Genomic DNA, 21,190 nt, shown 5'->3' on the forward strand with positions numbered 1-21,190 from the left:
CTTCTTCGTAAAATCTTTTACCACACTTGTAGGTACCACGGGTACCACATGTTTGTTTATTCTCATGTGCAATATTTTTTAGACCGTTCACTTGCTTACGTTTACTTTGAAAAACGTCATATCACTCTGTACTTACTAGTTGCCCAGAGCTGCACACTCCTTTTGTGTCATTAGTTCACTACAAATAGTGTTTAGGTATGCGGTAGTCATGTCAAATGCCTTTAGGCGGCTTTAATAACATTTGGCACTAACGTTAGCAATAACAAACTCGATCTAAACGTAAACGTGATGGCTTAGAAAATAGAATAATTTTGTGAAAATAGAAAAATCTTTAATAAAAACCAGGTACCTATATTTTGTTCTTTAACTTCTGAAAATACAATGAGTAGGTACTTATGCTTATTTACTACATCACAGGTAATTTTTTATAAAAGGAGCATGCTTAATAAGATGAGTGAAAGTGGTTATGGTGTTAGCATTGCAGAGATTCTCGTCGTTGGGAGCAGTGGACACCACTCCGCGGAGGTAATATCGGTACTTCCCACGTTCGTATTGAGCAATGACAAACCCTCCGCCGCTGTCACCTTTACAGACAGCCGTGCCTGGAAGGTAAAATAAGACCATTACTATCTAATAGCTGAATCGAAGCAACGGCAGTAATAAAATATAGTATTACCATTGTTCCTATACCCTGCACAGATTTTGTCTCCAGTAATGTATGCTCGGAAATTAGGTGGCGATTCATTAAAGCACACGTCGTATGTGACGAAAGGCAACTCCACCACTTTGAGAACCTGTGATGCTGGACCGTTCACATCAGTTAGACCCCAGCCGGCTACCTGGAAGTATTTTTTTTTATTTGCCAAGTTCGCAACCAAATAAGTAATATCGTGCAGCCATGAATAGGTACTCTTTTCTCTTTTATGTGGATTTTCTTATAAACAGTTCATTTATTTATTTAAAAAATTATTGCACAATATTACAATTCGTAAATGTAGGTACAATCGGCGGACTCCTACACCAGTTGCATGCACTTCAAATATAATTCGCCGAGTGTAAAAATAGTGAAAAAATAGTGTAAAAATATCCAGTGATTTTGTATAAGTAGACCAGTAAACTGGTTGCCAATGGGTTGCAATGATAAAACTTATTTTGTTGATTTTTCTAGATTTTACATATAATGAAAGATATTGTGTCAATAGTTACACCTAAGATATTTTTTATTATTAATCAATCGTAATGGTAACTAAGGAAACATAATCATCTCTCCAATGCAGTCGGGTAAAACGTAGATAAGTACATGGAACTTACGATTTCGGTCTAAAATCGAACTTATCGGTGAAGAAATATGTATATCTTGTATATACTTATGTATAAAAGAACAAGCGTTTTTTTACTAATCAACGTCCAGCCTAAACCATAAAAGCTAGAAAAGGAATTTTCAATATTCGACCCCTTAAGGTATAAAAATTGGGGGTAAAATTTGTATGAAAAATAACGAAAATCTTTACTGATCTACTTACAAAATTTGGCATAAATGCTATGCAACAAAAATAATGAAAACCCGTGTTTTAGGATTTCTTAAAATTTGACCTTTAGGGTAATTAAATGAGGGTGAAAAAAATAATGAAAAGTCCCATTCAAAATTTCGTCAACTAAAGATATAAGTAAGTAGACATGCAGCTCAGTGGTAAACACCATTGAATTCACGTTGTTACCATTGATGGTTCGAATCCTGAACTTCAATTATTTTGAATTAAATCTGATTATCTGTATAGGGTGATTTTTGAGAAATATTTATTATGGTTTTATGGTTTTACCCATGGTTTTACTGGAGCGAAGCCGGGACGGGCTGCTAGTATACATATACAGCTATTTTATCTATGTTTTTAAATATAGCTGTAGGTCTTCCTACTAAAACCTACCTTTCCTATGGTGCCCTCGGCTAGCTGCAAGTGGTCGAAGTTCTCATCAAAGTCCAGACACACTGGCGCAATGTGAGGCTTGTACACGAATGATACAGACAACAGCAACACCGCCAGGTCTTCCATGAAGTTAGATGCCGAGCCGCGAAAGCGCGTCGGAATGTAGATGGATGTCACCTAGAGTGATTACCTATATGAAACTTCGATAGTATAATATTCATGTCATGACTAGCTGATGCCCGCGACTTCGGTCGTGTGGACACTATATATGACTCCAGTTAATTATAAATACGAAAGTGAGAATGAAAAATTACATATGATCCGTTGTCATCAAAAATTGGGTGTACCTAACCTGTTGCCTTCATTCAACTGTTTTCACCACGTGGAAGTACTCCCCAAAATTATTTATTACGCTGAACAACTTTTGTCGTTATAGTATCACTATACTGTAACATACCACTGTGTGTAGTAGATGTTCTAAAAAAAAAACTTACATCAGCCTTCTGCGAGTCATCGTTGGGGTCGTCCCAAGGCCGGTATAGCTTGCCAACAGCCACTGCGTAGTTCTTCGCTGGTTGTGCTTTGCTCTCGTCATTCCAGAAACAGTGGGCGGCTGGATGAGAAAAATAAATAATACGTTTTAGTAGCTATATACATATAAGTATGTAGGTATTGTAGTATGTAGACATAGGTGCTAAGTACTCAGAATGAATGGGAAAGAAAAATTCAGATGGAATCCCAGATCAAGAGCGATTATTTTATTGGTATCGCAAGACTATAGGAGTTTTCTAGTATGCACTAATACTCGTAGGTATCTCAATTATCTACTCACCGGATATGACCACACTCGGTCTGACTAAGGACCCTCCACAGATTTGCATGTAGGGGGTGGTGGTCTTCTTGTAAATGCCGACATGCCAGGGTAGCTCGCCGCGCCGGGCACGCCTCCCTCCAATGATGAGCTCAGCTCCTTCAGGGGTCACTTGGCCGCAGTCTGCAATTGAGATTTTATTGGCTACTCCGGCTTTTAACCAATACATAGAGCAAAATATAACGACGAATATTTAATACAAAACGAATGAAAAATTATCCTAATTAAGTACAATAAGAATAGGTTAATGTAGGTAGGTACCTACCTACTTGCCAAAAAATAAAAACTGGTCAAGTGCGAGTTGAATTCGCGTGAAGAGGGTTCCGTATAATGCCAACGTCTAGTGTTTTAATTCAATTATTACTACTAGAGCTATCTACTGATGTTTTAGTGAACTATTTTACCGCTTTATTTTCATTTTATATAATTTTTAAGAATACATTTTATCAAAATTTTAGACTCAGTAGTTTCGGAGATCAGGGTTATGATTATGGTCAATTTTAGTCGTTTTTCATGGATAGTTTCTTATGTTTTTTACAGGTAATTTTCGGATTTCTCATGAAGTTTCATAACTTAACTAAGTACATGCTATAACGACTAGAAAATAAGAATAGGATTGTACTTATTTGTGATCGTGGATAACCAGGTCGACCGCTTTAAAATTTTCCATCATCTATATTTTTTTAAAACAATGGACAGGTATTAACCTAATAATAACATATTATTATTACAATGATAAAAGGATGGAGGATAAGGATAAATAAAAATTCAAATGAAATAATAAATCTTTATTTTAATTTACTCCATCCTGTTAACATTTCTAGTAGATAGGTATTAAAATTATAACTGGACCATTTATGCAAAACACAAATAAGAGGTAGTCGTTGAAAAAAGGAGGTACAAATTTTACACAACTGTATCATTTACAGGTTGGAAATAAATAATTGTGCAAAAACCCCATAAATAATAAATGAAAATATTAAAAAAAGTAGAATTTTTTTTATAATTATATGGCATTTTATTAATATTAAATATAACATAATCCTAAAGTAAGTAATGCTCTCTATAATTTCGAATACTGTAAATATCTTTGGTATATAGAATGTAGGGAACAATACAACAAAAAGACTTCTAATGTACTTGTATTCAAATAAAATAGAACTTTGAACTAGGCTTGTGTCTCTATTACATAATGATAATATATCAAATTTATCTACCTAATCTCTAAAATGGATGCGCCCATCATCTGTTTGTATAACAACACTGCTATTTTGAACCTTAACCGTTGTACCTCCACTTTTTAGTATAACTGGTTTATTTGTCCCTTTGGATTTAACTGTAGTTCTTCTAACAAGAGGACCTATTCTCCAATCAGATTCATCTATATCATAATCGTCAATATCATGAGATGCACTGTTATTAACATTGCTACTGGCGTATTGGAAATTACTAACATGAACCTCAACGTTATCTTTAATCAAGATAGTGATATTAGTCCCATTTTTGACCAAACCTGGTGTGCAAGTTGGGTTATTGTCCCAGCTTCCGTCTTGTCCACATCTCATGGTGGGCAATTCTCCGAGGAAGAAGTAGCTGGGTTTGACGCATTCAGGCCAAGCGACGGTGCCTGGTGGCTCGTAGTTATTGCAAGGGCGACTGCTTTCGACTCCGCCGATAGTGAACCGACAACTGTGTTCTACACTGGGATGACGGTTTAGTTTGCAGAATCCTGGTAATTAAACATTTGGTTAAATCAACGTCAGGTACGTTATTACTACTAGAGCTAGGTGACGTTAGCTTCAATATTGTTTATTGGAGTGAAAGAAACTGGTTGAAAACACCTAATGACGTGATTATTAGTTATATAATTACTTATTTGCAGATAATGTTAATTTCCATCTTTTGCCAACTGTTTGGTTTTGATCATGTTGAGTTGATGTGATTTCAATGCTTTTGACGTGTATTTAATTTAACTTAGTATCATTACAATCGTTAATTACAATACTTACGTATGCATTCTGGTAGCGTTTCAGGAGTCCATGTGCCCTCTGCACAGAAGACTTGCGTGTCCCCCATTGCACCGTAGCCCTGATAGCAGGTAACATTGAGGACATAAAGATCTCCGGTCTGACCGGGGCTTGCATTAGGTGCGTTCATGACGGTGTAACGCCCATGCGCTGGGTACGGGGGGAGGGTGCACTTGCCAGAGTTTGGCTTGGGTTGAGGCCTGTAATAATTACAGAAATTGAGTATTCAGTGTCATACCTACAGTGTAAGTTGTCCCTTTTTTATACATTATCTATCTATTTTGATGCAGAAAGCAGAAATACATACGTGACGCCAGATCCTTGTCCAGTTCCACCACCAGATCTGTTGCAGAGCTCATCGGATTCGTCGCTACCATCAGCGCATTCTTGTTTCTAAAAGTTTCATTTCTGTTTGTAAATAATGACTATCATACCAAACTACATTTTGCAAACATTGCGTTTTTTTATTCTATAAAAAAATTATCATCTCTGAAAATATTTTTTTAATCAAACAAATTATTTTTTTTAGTTAAACAAATACAATTGTATATACAAATGCAAGGCAAGTGGTTAATAAAAGGAAAAGTACTTAAGTAGCTACATAGGCATAGGGGTACGTAAGATTGTATCATTTGCATCATAAAACATCACTGGAGCGCCTAACCATTATATTATACCGATATTTGCAGTCGTACGTAACTACGTTAGAACCATATCGTAAGTTTACTTCACTTACACCATTACAATCGGCCCCAGAATCAACACAAGCTCCGTATGCACATTGGAACAAGTACGAGTAACATGTTTTTCCTGCACAAGCTTTGATGTTTTCGTCGGAGCCATCAGAACAATCCGCAATACCATCGCAATGGCTTGATGCTGGTATCATCTCGCCATTGTCGCATTTGAACTGGCCACTGAAACACATAAGATGTACCTACTCAAGTAAATAACTTAACAGGTAAAGGTAGGCCTGGATTACCAGCAGTGGTCGTTCCAAAACATAATAATGTAGGCATGGTAGTTAATTTTAAATTTGACGTAATGAAAGTGTCTGTGACTATAACTGTCTATTTTCTGAATGAGCTTCGAAAACCTTTAGGTACTTTGTCTGATTTCTTTATCTGTAAATTTTTCTAGGCTCTTCTTACTTGACTTCAATGGTCGCATTTCTGCAGCGAGGCAGAAGTTCGTCAGAATTGTCAGCGCACTCCTGTATGCCGTTACAAGGTGCCGTTCCGTCCACGCATGCGCCGTAAGTACACCTAAACCAATTGCTTTGACACCTGAAATCATATTCAAAATTAATACCTTTTAACATTTGCATTCGACTTCTGTTTTAATGTTTTGTAGTTTTCATAATAAAAAATAAGACGTTGGAAGCAAGCTGCTTAATATGCTGGCTGTATGTAATGCTGTACATTATGTGGGCTTTGGGAGAACCCAATGTGCACTAATGAACTTCTTGTGATTGAGATTATGATGATCCCGTAGATCCGTGATGCTTTTAGGTCGTTCAAAATATTAGGTACCTATATTATATTAGGTACATATATTAATCGAGACGCAATGCAGTAGCTGGCTATCGATGTGTTGGTGATGGGTCAAGCCGGCACTCTTATTTTATTTCGTCAGTCATTTGTTATTCTCACTTGTTATTCCTGCAGAGGGGATGCGTTTCGTCGCTGCCGTCCCTACAGTCGACGATCCCGTCGCATTTGCCGTCAAAACCGATGCACGAACCGTCGTGACACTGCCACTGGTCTCGCCTGAAGACATTTTATTAAAAAAAAATATTTTTTGTAAAACTAAATTCTGGTTTATTTTCTACAAGTTCTGCTCTCGTTTATGTCTTGTGATTCGGCTCGCAGGACCGTGAGATGCAGCCGACTCTATAACCTAACAGCCACACGTCAAATGTTGCTCAAGTTAAGAATGAAAGAAAACCAGGTGATTTATCAAATTACTGGTATAATTGTATACAAAAAGAAGAGTTTGTGAAACAGTAAGTATACTTAATTAACATTAGTTTCAAAAACAAATTTAGGTACAAAATAGACAAAATAAAGATCTGTATCAGTTGTTGAATCTGAAATAAAACACCACCAACGTATCTACTCAAAATCGATATCTTATTAACTTAAAGAATGGATGCCTTTCGGGCCTGGACTTCGAGAGGTCACAATACCGAACGAATGTAACCGGGAACACGCAATCATCTTCGCGTGGGAGAGGTAGTTACCTAGTATCCTAAAAATCTTGATAAATATGAAAATTATTGACCGAGCGAATGAAGCGAGCGAGGTCTACAAGTTAACCAAGTTGACTTGGCAAAAATATATTTTTTTGTATGTATGTAGGTATGTTTGTTTGCAACACGATAACTTTCGAACCGTTGGTCTTATTTTGATGACATTTAAAAGGTATGTAGGATTTACCAATAGAATTTTTATCGTTCGTGGGGCATCAAAATCAGTTAAAGTAGTTTTTGAAATATTCACAATTTTGTAAAAATTCATCAAAAATGTATTTATTGTGTTCGCGGGGTCTAAGTTCGCGGCGAACAACTAGTACCTATTCCACATTAATTATTATGCTCATAAGCCTCAATTTATTTATTATAGGAGTTTATAAATAATTTACTACAGGACTTCCTATTCCCTATCGCTTAAAGTATACTTTAACTTTTTAAGAATAATACTCACCGGCAACGATTTGCTTGTCTCTTCGTCCTATCCAATACTGGTTTCTCGTCAATCATTAGTTCCCTGAAAGTATATATTGCGAATACATATTCACCATTCATTGACAAAATATCAGTCTTTAGTATTCGTTTTCGGCATATAGATCAACAATTTTCGATAATTCCATTCATAGTTATTTTTAGATATTGGTGACATTTAATAATTGGTGGAATCATAGATAAAAGAAATATATGGCGGATTCCAAGTAGACGGAAGACGGGCACCTTGCTTAGATACAGCCTTATAACGTTGGCATATATAACCCTACTAAATAATAGTTTAACAGCACATCGACATAGGCTTCGGCATCGACTTTCCTTCTCTTTACATAATTATAACTCAAAAACTACCGCACGGATTTTCATGCGGTTTTCACCAATAGATAGTGTGATTCCTGAGGAAGGTATATAATTTGTTATGTTTCACCCGAGCGAAGTCGGGACGGGCGGTTAGTTTTTTCTAAAAAGAACTGACCCCCGTCGCGTCTGGTAATCTGTCTGTATGAATGCTAGTTATAAACTCAAGAGCTACCGAACGGATTGACGTACAGATTCACCAATAAAGAGTGTGATTCCCAAGGTAGGTTTTATGGTTTTACCACGGGCGCTGGTAAAAAAATAAATGGTAGTAGGTAGGTACTAACGCCACAACGCCACAGTCCGCTTCGTCGGACCCATCTGGACATTGTGGGATGCCATCACACTTGTGGTCCAAAGAGATGCAGTGTCCACCACCGCAGTTATGCTCAGACCATCTGAAAACGTACCAGTGGCAATAACCTATCTACATGCAAAGATAAAAAATACTTATTATAAGGCTGAGTAAATAAACATCTACTCACTGACAGCCATGCCCTATTTGCTCAGTCGTGCTCAGTTGTTTTGACGTCCGTCGATGGACAGCACATAAATTATATGGAGATTTAAGGTAAGTCACCGCACGGCGGTGTCAAAATCTATGGAAGACAACGGAGCACAACGGATCCGCAACGTGCTACGTCAACGCAACGTAACAATGGGACATGGGCATGGCATGGTCTTGTAGGTGCAAAACCAACCTGCAAATATGGTCATCATTTTTTCTAACTGAAGTCAGAACTGGGATCGTGGCTGAAAAGAAATAAAAGTTTGTTGAGTAACATGAGTCTTTTACATTTTTCACCCACCCAGGTACGTATATGTCTATCAATATTGGTCCAGTGGTCTAGTCTCGCTTTACCGATCTATCAGTAATAGGCTGTGAATTTTGAACCCACAAAAACTTTGTTGGGTTTAACCCAAAGTTAGTAGGTTCAAGTTGCGATTGGGTTATAGGTGCATTGCTAGCCGAATTGAAAATAGGCAACCGATTGTATCAGTTGTATGTAACTTTGTGAATGATGATGATGAATAGTGCTGATTAGAAGTCGAATTGAGTATATAAATAGTAACACACAATAAAAATACTTAGATGGATTACGACGAAGGAATAAGTTTCAGTCATCTTATAAGAACATATAAATTCTACAGTAGATGGATTCGCCAAATTAAAAACTAGTTTTAGTATGCCACCACTAACAGGAAAATGAAAGATAAACGCGTAACCATCGTTTATTCTAGTTCAGTTATGGTTCCATTTTTAGGTAATTATATTTTAAATCAAACCATTGTATTATATAGGTACAACAATATTTTTATCAACAATAGCTATTTTCGAGCCAAGACTTTCTCCAAGCGTGTTGGTCATAAAATTTCTGCAATCCCTTAGCATATGTAAACGTTGTGAGGGAGAAAATTATATTAATTTTAATTTTCATAATAACGAAAACTTTTGTCACGATTAGCATAGCATTACATACACATAAAATATACCTACAGATGTCCAATTCCAAGAAACGTGTTTGTTGTTTACTTATGTGCATGCATCGCGGTCGACAGGGGAAAACCACGGCTGGACATGATGAAATTGAATCGAACGATGACCCAGAACCATAAGATAGAAAAGTTCCGACGCTAAATAAATACATAATAACTATGCAAAATACAGACAAGTAAACAAAATACCTTACCAGTTAGGAGCAAAAAGGTCCCGTACACATACATTATCGTATAAAAAAGTTCAAGGTGAAAACACTTCACAATCACTGACTAGAAAATTATTATTCTAATTTAAAAACCACAAATCGTCTATCACATCACTGTTTTATACTAGGTAGGTGTTTATAGATTTTTAATTGGTAATTTTCGTTTTATTTGTTTGGTATTTCATTTATTTTATCAGACACATGACTTAAGCCTAAGAGACATTGCTCACTACTAATTTCTGGTTTTGTATACGTCCACTTTTTGTAGTGCCATTTGTTAAACGTATTTCCCATTATTGTTAATAAGGGTACAGTCTGGTACAGAAAAGTATAAAAGAAAAGATAATAAAGTATAAGATAAGAAAAGATAAGAAAAGTATAATAAAGTATATTTATATATAGTATATATATCATACTTTTCTGTACCAGACTGTCCCCTTATTATTATTATTCTTATATATTATATATATGATTCAAACGTTAATTAATTAAATTCTTAACGTTATGTATCTAAAAACTACCTATAGATGCATTATTTATTTGCATTGATGAATTAAGGACTAAATAACCATTTAAAAAAGTATTTAACTATTAACACGCTTATGTCAAATTGTATCTTCTCAAAATCTTATTTTGACTAAAGCAAAAATTATTCAAATAGACTGTTTAAATTAATGATCTACTTAAGTACCATTTATTTTTGCAAAATGCAAAAGTTGGCAATACTAATATCCAAGAGCAGGGTCATTTGAGGTTGCGTTGATAATAACGGACTCGGGGAATTTGTTGTGGTGCACATCGCCAATTTGTGTGACGCCAACTACGGGTACACGTGGTCACATGTTTTCTTTTTTTTCATAAATACCAATAGGCAACGATTACTTCTACTCTTCAGTGCTTCAGTAAGTTGCGTTTGACTTCTTCCTTCTGCAGTAAATATTCGGTAGGTACCTAAGGTAGGTATTATACTTACGTATAAGTATATCGAATAAATCAGGGAAGAAAAACTATAAGTAGTTACCTTATGTAAACCTATAGCCATCCACCCCTCACTATTCGTGAGTACGATCGTCGTCGGTCAGTAGAGTCTCCACATCGTGGTAGACAGCACGCGCCATTTCCGGAAAATACGCGGGAAAATAATCGGCACGCGTTATAATTTTTATATTTTTGAATGAAAATACGTATATTCTTATGTACTTATATAAGTTTTAGTATGACTTCATAAAGTATATATTCGAAATCGAAGTGCTTAGGTAGTTTTTCATTATTTGAAACCTCGTAAACTATTTGAAAAAAATAAATATTTCAATTAGTTCGGTCAAACCTTTCTTCTCAACCGCAATGTTTTCTGTAGTCATGTGATTTTTTTTATAGTTGACAGAGCAAAGTTATTTAATGAAGTAAGTTAAGCTATATTTTCAATCATAACCTGAGTGCAAACCTACAACACGAACGTCATATAAAAGGTTGACAAAGGAAGACAGGCGAGCAAGATTATCTATTTATCGAAGACAACATTTTGTCTATTTATCGAAGAGATTGATAAGCAACCCAACCTGTAAGTAGACTTCTAAAGCTAAGCAAATAACGTTTTATTTACTTGGCCCCGACACTAATACCACTAGCATTAAAACTTTTAGGTAATCAAAAAAGTTTTGCTCCACTCAACTTTTAGTTTTCGTTAAAGGAAATTGACACTCTACTATAGAGGAGAAAGAGGTTCTTCATATAGTATCGTCATAATTAAATATAAGCTGTTGTGTAATCTTCGTTTCAAAGAGTTGGGATTAATGATTTTGTTTTATCTTTCCAGCTTTGGCTATGAGATGGCGAACAAAGCTAGTTGTACGTCAATATTTGCCGCTTTGGTTTTGATTGTAGTCAATATTCTTGTAGTGGTAAGTATTATTTTACTGTTCATTAGCTGTGCCTTGGGACTCCACTCCTGTAAAACAATCAGGATAAAGGGCCCAAATTTTGCGAATGAGACATTTTGCGACATAGCCTTTGCATGCCACATTCTAACTGTGGCATTCGTAATAAGTACGAAATAGCCAGTCGACGGTGGCGCCAATCCAGTACCAACGTTTTATGTAGAGGTTAAAATTATTATATTATTAGGTTTTATATTTATTAGGTTTCTGGCAATTTGACCTTTGAAACTAATTTGTCCTTGCCTTGTCTAGGCCTTGAATACCCTAGATATTGGCCGTGAAGAATCGTTGATCGAGGACGTAACTTCACCTTCTTCAGGGTCTTTGAATATTTCATATTATGTGACTGTGTAGTGTGTGATTTAATTTAAAAATATTTTCTTGTTTACAAATAGGTAAGTGATAAATAAATATTTAGGTACTCGTATAGATATGTTAATAATAATAATGTCCTAGAAAAAAAAATAAGTAGGTATTTTTTATATTTCTGATTTGTACTATTTTTGGACACGAATACATACTATTACATAAAATCACTTTTGCCCGTCGATAAGCATGCATGATGGAATAGCCATTCTTGTAGCCCCGTCTTCCTCTACTACACGCACGTACTTATATATAATTTTGCTAGGTATATATTTTTCGTTATGGTCAATAAAGGTAATTTCAAATTACTGGGGTAGGAAAATTACGTTATACAGACAATATTATAATATGTACATCCCTCGGGAATATTTAATAACTATTTTAATAATTCTTGTTCCTAGTTGCATTTACCGTTATGTCTCCTAAACCCGAAGTTCAGTTAAAAAAGTAATCTCTAAATTTTGAATATTCGGCTGTAGATTACCGGTTGCCTGCCTGACATTTTCAATCCTCTTTGGGAATACTGTATTTCCTCCCAGATGTCTAAGCCCTGTCTTCTGTCCCACAGCCACCTCGTACGAAGTCCATTGGAGGGTGTGGAGTAGTCCTGTTCAAAAGCGGGAGCCACATGTCTAGTTATCAGAAGTTACCTAGAAATTCGATATAAGTAACCTACAAATGATTTGTTTACAGCTGGCGAGCCTTGCATTCCTTACCTTCGGCATATGGGCAATGGCGTCTCCCAGCACTCTATCTGGTGTAATTCAAACCATTCCGTACACTGTTGTAAAGGTAATATTCGTATATAACTTACATATACAGGTAATGAATATAAAGCTTCAAAATTTGTTTATAAACTGGAAGTTCCCATTCCCATCATCGGTCCAATATAAATATAATTTAGGTATTTATTCATTGTACTGTATCATATATTCATGAGAAAGAAATTCTTGAGAAATAAAATGCCCAATTTCGTAATTCCCACGGGTCACAGCTGGTGACTAATGAAACGCGAATGAAACTTTAAAGTACTTTTAAAACTAAGAATTTTTTTATACTACTAAGCAAGCAAACAGCTGATGGGCAGTAGACACCACAGCCCATGGATGAAACTTCGGGGGCGCAAAACGCGTGTTTTCGGCCCGGAATAAATCCTTTCACGCCTTTTTCGAAGAACTCAATATTTGTGTGTCTATGAACATTCACTCATTCCCCAATCTCAGAGTACGCGGAAGGGAGTTTTATAGCGTAATGTTCACGATATTTTGGGCTACAAGATGGTACTTAACGGAGTTTGGCCGTTGGCATCATGTCAAACAGTACCTCGGAACATAGCCCAGATAATATACTAGACGATAAGAGACACCCGAATAAGGATTTCAATATTTCGAAACCCTAAAAATTGCTGGGAACTATGAAAAATAAGTCAAGTGTAGTCGGACGGATCGGATTGTGTGCTGACAGTTCCGTACAGATTATATAATTGTCAAACTTAATACACAACCCTGTTTCCTATTGAACTGGTATAAGGGAGTTATCAAACTATTTTAGGTTCAAAACATTGGGTATATGAAAGTACAAATTTAGCAAGCCCTTTGCAACAATTTCGCAGCGTGTGCCAGTCGCAGGCTGATACCGCATCAGTTAATGTTGTCACGACACGTTCCGTGGAAAACTGATGATGGTGTCTTGTTACGAAAGGTATTCACGTCCAAACCTAGGTATATTTAGTCTATCTCTCTGTCCGTTACACTTTGAAATTTAAAGCCATGGGCCTATTTGATAAAATTCCTACCGCGGGTCGAGCTAAGGGCAACAGCTATTAGGCCTTTATATTATCTGTATTCATTGTCTAAACTTACATAAATACAGGGTTACTTGTAAAACGCCAGTAACTTCATTAGATAACTAGCCACTAGCCCATCGACAACATACGAAGAAATGAAATATCGCAACACCGCACGATGTAGCAACCGTAGATATATCAATTGCAACTTCATAATAAAGCCCAGTGTGGTATGAGGTCTCGACCCGATTGCAGTAATCGATACTCGATGATAACGCTAAACTATTATGTATCGAGCATCTGCGATTAACCTATTTATAACCATTATACCAATGACACTATGATATTATCTAACAATTTCACATCATCAACCAAGCCACACATAAATTAAATTGTACGTAAAATTTTAAAGTCCACCTTTGTAACAAAGTCCGAAACGAAAACGGAAATAAAACAAAGCGAAAGTTTAAAATTAGTAGTTTAACTTACCTACCTAGTTTGGTTGGACTCGATGATGTGGACACGGGATGAGGAGAGAAGATGAACATTTACTGAATAAGGAATTGATCATGAAAATGGATGGTTATATAAGGAGAGGAAGGGCTAATATAAAAAGAGATGGATGGATTGTGTCAGGGAAAATACCATATAATAATGAGGATGTTGGGGGTGAGGTTAAATACGAATAGAAATAGAAGAAGAGCATTATGGTAAAAACAGGCAGCGGATCCCAGATAATTGGATAAAGTAAGGAAGATAATGATAATAAACGATTAATATTTATAGGTACAATTTGTCCACAGGCTCTGTTACCGCCGCAAGTGGTGACCGCTCGCCTGGGCGCGGGTGTTGCCGCAGTGAGCAGTGTCATAGGATGCATAGCGATCATGGGGCTTCGAGGGGCGGTCAGTAGGTCGCCATTCTTGCTCTTCATGGTTTGTATTTATATACCTTTTCTCTCATCTCCGCAAGTTCGTGTGTTCGGGACTGCGACGCCGCAAAGCCCGAAGTCAGCATAAAACGTAACAATACAATTTTGAAGATTCAGCTGTCTATTTCTACCGGCCGATTGGTGTTGGTCTTTATTTTCCAATTCCACAATGAACTTTTCTTTCTCTCTGTACTTGAAATACAACTTGTATATTTAATTTGATTCATATTGAGAATATATATTAAAATAATTATAAAAAAATTAAAATAATGTTAATTATTTATCAATTTTAATAAATGTTTATTGTGCGACTTATATAATGTTTTTAATTCCTAATTATAATTATGTCACTATATGTAAGTACTATGTATAGACTACTACTATGTATATTAGATAGGCCCTAAGTTGTTGGGCCTTCAGCACCATGCGGCCAAATCTAACCGTTGTCCAACCAAAGACATGTATGTGGCCCTACGAAATGCCTACCAAAATTGCTATTAGGGTAGTTACGACTGATGGCTCATCGTAGGTATTCTGCTAGGCAACTCATACTTATGTACCTACTTACTTAATAACTGAACATATCATGTATACTACAAGGTATTATATTTTTTTAATTTTTCAGTACGCCAGCTTGATATTTCTACTTTTGCTGCTGGAATGCGCATTATTCTATTACTTCGCAAGCAGTTTCATTGAGGTTAGTAAATGCGATACCTAATGTATTCTATTTTAATGAAACAGTTCAAACTTTTCTTCTACATATTTTTTAAATCTATATGCTAAGCAAAGTAAATTTTTTATTTCTTTTTAGAAAGGTTTACAAGATCAAGACGGCCAGTGGACACACGCAATACGTTTAATTTTGTTATGCTGTGAATATAATTCCAGGTGAGATAGTACTGGATAAAACTTAACAACTAGGTGAAATAAACTCTATTAAGTACTTATAAGGTACTTATCTATTTACTTTAATTTGTAGATTCTCTATCGTTACAATATATGTTAGCTATCACTACAGCTATACAATAACCGTATCTTTTCTAATACGACCGATAGTTCCAAATAATTGAGGTTTTAAACAAACAACTACGACTCTGAAATGGGAACCACATACATTTATATAGTTATATATATTGCTTTATTGAACTTTCCACTAAAGTAAATTTTGTTTATCGCAGTTCGTCAGCAGAAGTATCCCGTCCCTGGTCCTGCTGCGGAGTAGATGCTTATCCAGATAATTGCACTCTTCAGCTAGCATATGACAAGGTTCTTAAATATTTTGCCTTTCCAATGTAACAAAGAAGTACAACTTGGTACATAAAGTTGCATAACAGATGTTAGGAAATTTTCTTAGGAAGTTTCGAATTATGACTTGACTGGACACTGAAATGATAACATGTTTGAAATTTCTCGGTAAATTGAGTATATGTTTGGTGCGACTGTATTAGCCACACAACATAGGGCTAGACTGGACAAGTACCTACCAATCTATCTGTGATAAAGAAAAGGGACAACACTACTTTTATCTATTTTTATTCACGAATATAAGTACCCTCTTGCCTTCGGCCCATGTTTCAGGACTGTCGGCAAACGATATCTTCGTGGGTTTCCAGCTATCAAACAACGTTATATGCTTCGCTGGCAGGGTTGCACATCTTATTGTTCTCCTGCGCACTGTTACGACGACAAAGTGCATCTCATTCTTACAGCTAGCGATCACAGCGACGCGCCGAAGTTACAGGTGGTGAGTATCATTATGTTCCTTGTCGTATAAATGCTTATTTGTATAATTAATAGTTCGTGTAGATTTAGTTTTTAAGTATAAAAACAATAATTATGACTAGGCCAACCCACATGCGAGCGCCATCATCAGTTTTATCAATTTGTTTTAATTATTATAGCGAAAATTAAAATAAATCCACTTGAGATTATTTATGCTAGGATTGATTAATTTTATTTATTTTAAATGAAATTGATGTGTAATTATTACTCTACATTTATAGCGTCGCCTTCGCCGGGAATCCGAAAACTGGCATGGCCGAACCCTCGCGTGGCGCCTGCAGATGATGACGTCATAGTCCTAGTGCTTGGCCGAGGACGGTTGGGTTGGCTTGACAGACTTGAGACTAAGCCGTAAATAATAGGACAGAGTTACGACATAAAGAACATTATAGCACCACGCTATAATGTTCTTTATGTCGTAACCTAGTGCACCTCGCGGTCGATGCATGATCAGAATATTTCGATTGCGTGTGATCGCTGTTCTAACCTCTCGCTGTTTTGTGGTGCACCCGCGTAAAATACTGCTCAACAGACATTTGTATTTATTAAACTTTATTAAGCACTTACACCTGCTAATATTTTTTTTTGTAATAATATTCTTTTTAAAATATACCTACTTAAATAAAATTACTTTGAGTTTTCATTTTGACCTTTATTTTTCAGTAGGTACTTAAGTTAAGAGTAAATCCGTCATGGTTCATATTTGTTCATAATTCATAAGGCACGAATGATTCTACTTTAGGACCTATCGACTGCCGATTCCCACTGGAGCTACAGTGAAGTAAGTATATTTGCGACACGCTTCCCGCCATTATTTTCCATAAATCATTCATATTCGTGCCACCGGGATCGATGACGGCCTGACCCAATTTCATGCGACACGAACAGCTGAGCGAATGCAGTTTCTTCAACTAAGCAGTACCTACCTACATTAATACAATAATACTACTGCTGATACTTCTGACATGTCAAATAATGCATCATCTAACCTATGTATGGCATCAAAAGGCTTTTACGAAACTTGCACTTGATCAATTTGTAAAACCTGAACCCACCTTGTAAAAAAGAACTTCTAAAAAGCAAGTGAATTAAAATGTATACCTTTTCAAAGTTATAATCAAAGAACATTAATAATTTCTTCAAGTTTTGTGTTGGGAATTCTTCGGGCATGTCATCGGGCATTTTTGGATATGAGGTTCCTTAATCGAAGGATAATCGCTGTGATACTTTGATAGTCGTATCGTGAGGTGGGTGTAATTTATCATTGTTTATGGATATGCTATATTTATAGTAGTACTTAGTGAAGTAATTTAAAATATTAATATCCCTTTCAACAAGATTAAGAATGTCCTTTTATACGTAGGATAGAAGGACATTCCTAATCCCCGTACTAATACGTTAGGTATAGGTCTTTTTGGATGGACAATATATTCAACGGCTTGTTTCGCGGATCTGATGGATCGACGACGACACAGAAACGAAATCTGTAATCTTAAGGTACCTATTTGCCCGCGCTAGGACCTCCAGATTACGGACGAGCGGCTCGGTGATGACGCCTACGACACGGAGGTCGTCAAAAATAAATTCGGCGGCGATTTTACAACCGGCCGTCTGCCTAAAATGAATCCTCCTTGAAAATCCTATTTGCCTATCAGCTGCTAAGGCTATGCTGGCTGCTAAGGCACCTTCGTTGGACACTGATAATGCATGCCATTGCACGCACATGCGATAATTACTTTGACCTAGATGTGCACAAAACAAGGGTGGGTGTCAGGGAGAGAACCTAATCGATGGTGTGGATGTCATAGCTTATCTGATGAACCGTCTACCGTTACATTAAAATGTCTAACCCCAATAACTAATGATCACTCACATATGAATTGTTTTTATACCTGAGCCTTCTATAAACTATGAATTAATAAAAAAATCTTGCAATTTTTTTGGGAGTACCGTATGTTTACCTATAATGGATACATAAACATAGGTAGTACTCGCATATTAATGACAATGATTCAAGTAGATATTCAAATTATGATATGATATATGAATTTTTGTACATAAAATTCAATAACACAAGGGCGAACGAATATGCTCAAACATGCACCTCTGACTAGAGCGCTGAGGGTTCTAAAATTAAATGAAGTTGCAATACAAATCGACATATTTGGTTGTCCTTTGACAAAATTCACAAGAGCTGCATTGTATAAATTAAATTGGTAGAAACCATGTGTAATTTTAGATCTTAACGTAAGACATAATGTATGAAATAAATAAATAAAAAGCTAAAAGACGTCGTTCCTAATAAGATCCTGAGAAGTTTCTGCTTGTTTTAATTTTCACAATTTTCGTAGACAGTCTACTTACGAGTGCTACGAGATAGTCTACGACCACAGGCCATTTAGGTACAGACTTATGGAAAATACCTAATATTTTATATTAGATAGGTACAACGAAATCAGAACCGACCTTTATATCAACACTGATGTTGGATTTCTTTCTAATACCACAATAATAATTAGGTATTCGACATTTAGATAGGTACTTCTGATATCAATACTCAATCCGATGGCAGTATCGATTGCAGTTCCATTGCGTGATAATTAGGGATAAAAAATGTATGTATCGTTGGGGCTTCGGACGTACATACAATATTTTTAAAACGGCAAAAGGAAAAATCACAGCTAGGTAGGTACTAAGTTTTAAATTTCGTTTGGCTTTTGTTTTGAATGCATTGATTTTTTTCGTTATTTTACCAACTCTCGGCTTTCCCGAAATTTTGTGCCTAATAGGTACAAGAGCTACCTACTTACATACCTTTACACCCACTTAGTAACATGACATGAACTTATGAAGAATTCTGAATCTGTTACATATTCCGGGGAAATCTCTAAAAAACTAGTCTTCTTTAGAATCGAGAAACCAAAAAAATAAGTAGATACTTACCTATTTTCATCTGGCCCTTCAACCTAGTTTGTTTGTTTATAGGTAGGTAAACTGTTGAATTATTTATTAGATGAGTAGAGTATAAGGTACCTCTCGATTGACTTGGTATTTACTCGTGCTAATCTAGCGCACTCTTTGTACCACTTACCTATCTATCAAAACACGTAAATGTGATGTAGTTGCTGTTTTATTCGTGACGTTGCTTTCGCTTGCATCATCAATCATATGTGAAGTACTCGTACTTATGTAAAGATTTTTTATCGCGCTAAACTCTAGAAATAAAGAAAAATCTGTCTTAAGTTCACCTCTTTCATGAGGAAGGTGATAGAGAAGGCTATAAGCAGCTATATGGAGTGAAACCGCACGCCCTAGTTAGTTTATAGATGCCATAGTCAGAATATTGTAAAAAAATATATATGCTATAGATACAATATATACTTATATTTATGATCATTATGGTGATTAATCTACTGTAAAAATGCTGCTGGATCATACGAACATTTAAAATTGGTTGGAAAGTCAATTTCAAAAAATAAAATAATAAAAATAAACGGAACCATCGTAAAAGACTGAAATTCTGAAACAACTTTTATTAGTAACGGATAAGCATAAACGCAATAATTAAGGTTTCTATTGAACAGTTTTTTCGCTAAGACATTAGGTACTAAATTGTGACCTCAAGTTAGAGTGTCATTTAGTATGGAGCGTTTGGACGAGTCCAAAAATGTGTGATTGTATTTTGTCATATCTTTAAAAGTATTGTCGTTATTATTGGTCAATATCACAGTATTTTTTTTCACGGATCACAGCCGTGGGTATTTCTAATAATATAAGGGTCTTCGAATACCTAGTCATCAAAATAAAAAAATGACATCTACTCTATTATGTACCTACTGTACAGCGTGGCACTTTTGGTAGTGTCCAAACGTTGCGGTGACCGCCCGCCATCAGATGGGTGGGTCGGTGGGTGTCAGTCTTCATATCATACCTACATCGGAAAGTGAATAAATTAGAAAATAAATAAGTAGAAACTTGCAAAGTACAATCATTTCTATGACGAGAGCTAATTTATTCAAAATTAGCTTTTACGGCTACTTCCACTGCAAACAATTTAGCTAAATGGGTCAACGACCGCTAGCCCCTGAATAAATAACAAGAATACTGCTTTGATTCCCTAGGGAACACGTTGCTTGCACGCTATCCCTATAAATAGATGGTTCGTGTACTTAATAAGCTACAATTTGCATGTGGGTAGTTGGCAAAATATATTTTTATTTTACAAAAAAAATTTTTTGTCGTCAGGAAGGTGGTGCATTCATGGTGCTTTTGACTATGTACTTTTATATATTATTTAAACAACATTGTAAGAAACAATAATGGTAAGCCGATCTGGCATGATAGGGACCAACACTGTTCAAATGAGTTTCTTTCGGCATTTCTTCTCAGCAGTGGTCGTTCCGAAATGCCAGTAGTTTGTAGCTTGTGAGAAATAACTATAAATATAAACATTGACGAGAAAAAGTGCCTGTGAAGGTCTAATTTCTGAATAAATGATTTGAATTTGGACAGTAACTACTTCGACGGAGTACCTTCTAATTCCATGGGTGCATTCAACATGTGACAGAAAAATTAAGTCAATTCGCGATACCGGCACACCAATCTAGGTCCAGCCGTTATGGTAAACATATAGGTCTAGCCAAAGATATAAGCACGATACACCTAGAATTAACCAATGAAGATCGGCTGCACTAGGTCTAGTTGAACCAATAGTAAGACACACCTATGTGTAACTGAGACCGGATTCACCTAGGTC

The 21,190-nt window shown here is 36.1% G+C and overlaps 2 protein-coding genes across 6 annotated transcripts; one reads left to right on the plus strand and one right to left on the minus strand.

Moving 5' to 3' along the window:
- Positions 1 to 309: 309 nt before the first annotated feature.
- modSP (modular serine protease) lies at positions 310 to 9,912 on the minus strand. 3 transcript variants are annotated; one of them, XM_064436025.1, is made up of 15 exons: positions 9,615 to 9,912; positions 8,625 to 8,676; positions 8,211 to 8,321; positions 7,529 to 7,591; positions 6,476 to 6,592; positions 5,975 to 6,109; positions 5,560 to 5,740; positions 5,131 to 5,216; positions 4,806 to 5,023; positions 4,310 to 4,525; positions 2,758 to 2,919; positions 2,420 to 2,538; positions 1,926 to 2,102; positions 677 to 839; positions 310 to 602 (listed from the first exon to the last, which is right to left on the minus strand). In XM_064436025.1, the coding sequence occupies exons 1-15, from the start codon at positions 9,646 to 9,648 to the stop codon at positions 412 to 414; spliced, it is 2,025 nt and encodes a 674-aa protein (XP_064292095.1). In that variant the 5' UTR covers positions 9,649 to 9,912; the 3' UTR covers positions 310 to 411. The 3 variants fall into 3 exon arrangements, with proteins under 3 accessions (XP_064292095.1, XP_053602776.1, XP_053602777.1); XM_053746801.2 differs by having other exon boundaries at positions 677 to 835; positions 1,922 to 2,102; positions 9,615 to 9,797; XM_053746802.2 differs by lacking the exon at positions 8,211 to 8,321 and having other exon boundaries at positions 677 to 835; positions 1,922 to 2,102; positions 9,615 to 9,797.
- Positions 9,913 to 10,415: 503 nt separating this feature from the next.
- LOC128671009 (CD151 antigen-like) lies at positions 10,416 to 17,045 on the plus strand. Of its 3 annotated transcripts, none has more exons than XM_053747078.1 (9): positions 10,416 to 10,531; positions 11,446 to 11,530; positions 12,626 to 12,724; positions 14,522 to 14,653; positions 15,275 to 15,349; positions 15,464 to 15,540; positions 15,831 to 15,918; positions 16,231 to 16,396; positions 16,656 to 17,045. In XM_053747078.1, the coding sequence occupies exons 2-8, from the start codon at positions 11,459 to 11,461 to the stop codon at positions 16,363 to 16,365; spliced, it is 678 nt and encodes a 225-aa protein (XP_053603053.1). In that variant the 5' UTR covers positions 10,416 to 10,531; positions 11,446 to 11,458; the 3' UTR covers positions 16,366 to 16,396; positions 16,656 to 17,045. The 3 variants fall into 3 exon arrangements, with proteins under 3 accessions (XP_053603053.1, XP_053603052.1, XP_053603051.1); XM_053747077.2 differs by having other exon boundaries at positions 10,430 to 10,572; XM_053747076.2 differs by lacking the exon at positions 10,416 to 10,531 and adding an exon at positions 10,615 to 11,190.
- Positions 17,046 to 21,190: the final 4,145 nt, after the last annotated feature.

This window comes from Plodia interpunctella, chromosome 6 (assembly GCF_027563975.2).
Source record: "Plodia interpunctella isolate USDA-ARS_2022_Savannah chromosome 6, ilPloInte3.2, whole genome shotgun sequence".
NCBI classification, from domain to species: domain Eukaryota; kingdom Metazoa; phylum Arthropoda; class Insecta; order Lepidoptera; family Pyralidae; genus Plodia; species Plodia interpunctella.

Coding starts and splice junctions, on each gene's coding strand:
- modSP (XM_064436025.1), bottom strand. CDS start 9,648: ATGTATGTGTACGGGACCTTTTTGCTCCTAACTG. Junction 6,593..7,528: donor AGACAAGCAAATCGTTGCCG/GTGAGTATTATT, acceptor AAATGTCTTCAG/GCGAGACCAGTGGCAGTGTC. Junction 840..1,925: donor CCGAGGGCACCATAGGAAAG/GTAGGTTTTAGT, acceptor AAATACTTCCAG/GTAGCCGGCTGGGGTCTAAC.
- LOC128671009 (XM_053747078.1), top strand. CDS start 11,459: ATGGCGAACAAAGCTAGTTGTACGTCAATATTTGCCGCTTTGGTTTTG. Junction 11,531..12,625: donor TAGTCAATATTCTTGTAGTG/GTAAGTATTATT, acceptor ATTTGTTTACAG/CTGGCGAGCCTTGCATTCCT. Junction 15,541..15,830: donor TGCTGTGAATATAATTCCAG/GTGAGATAGTAC, acceptor TGTTTATCGCAG/TTCGTCAGCAGAAGTATCCC.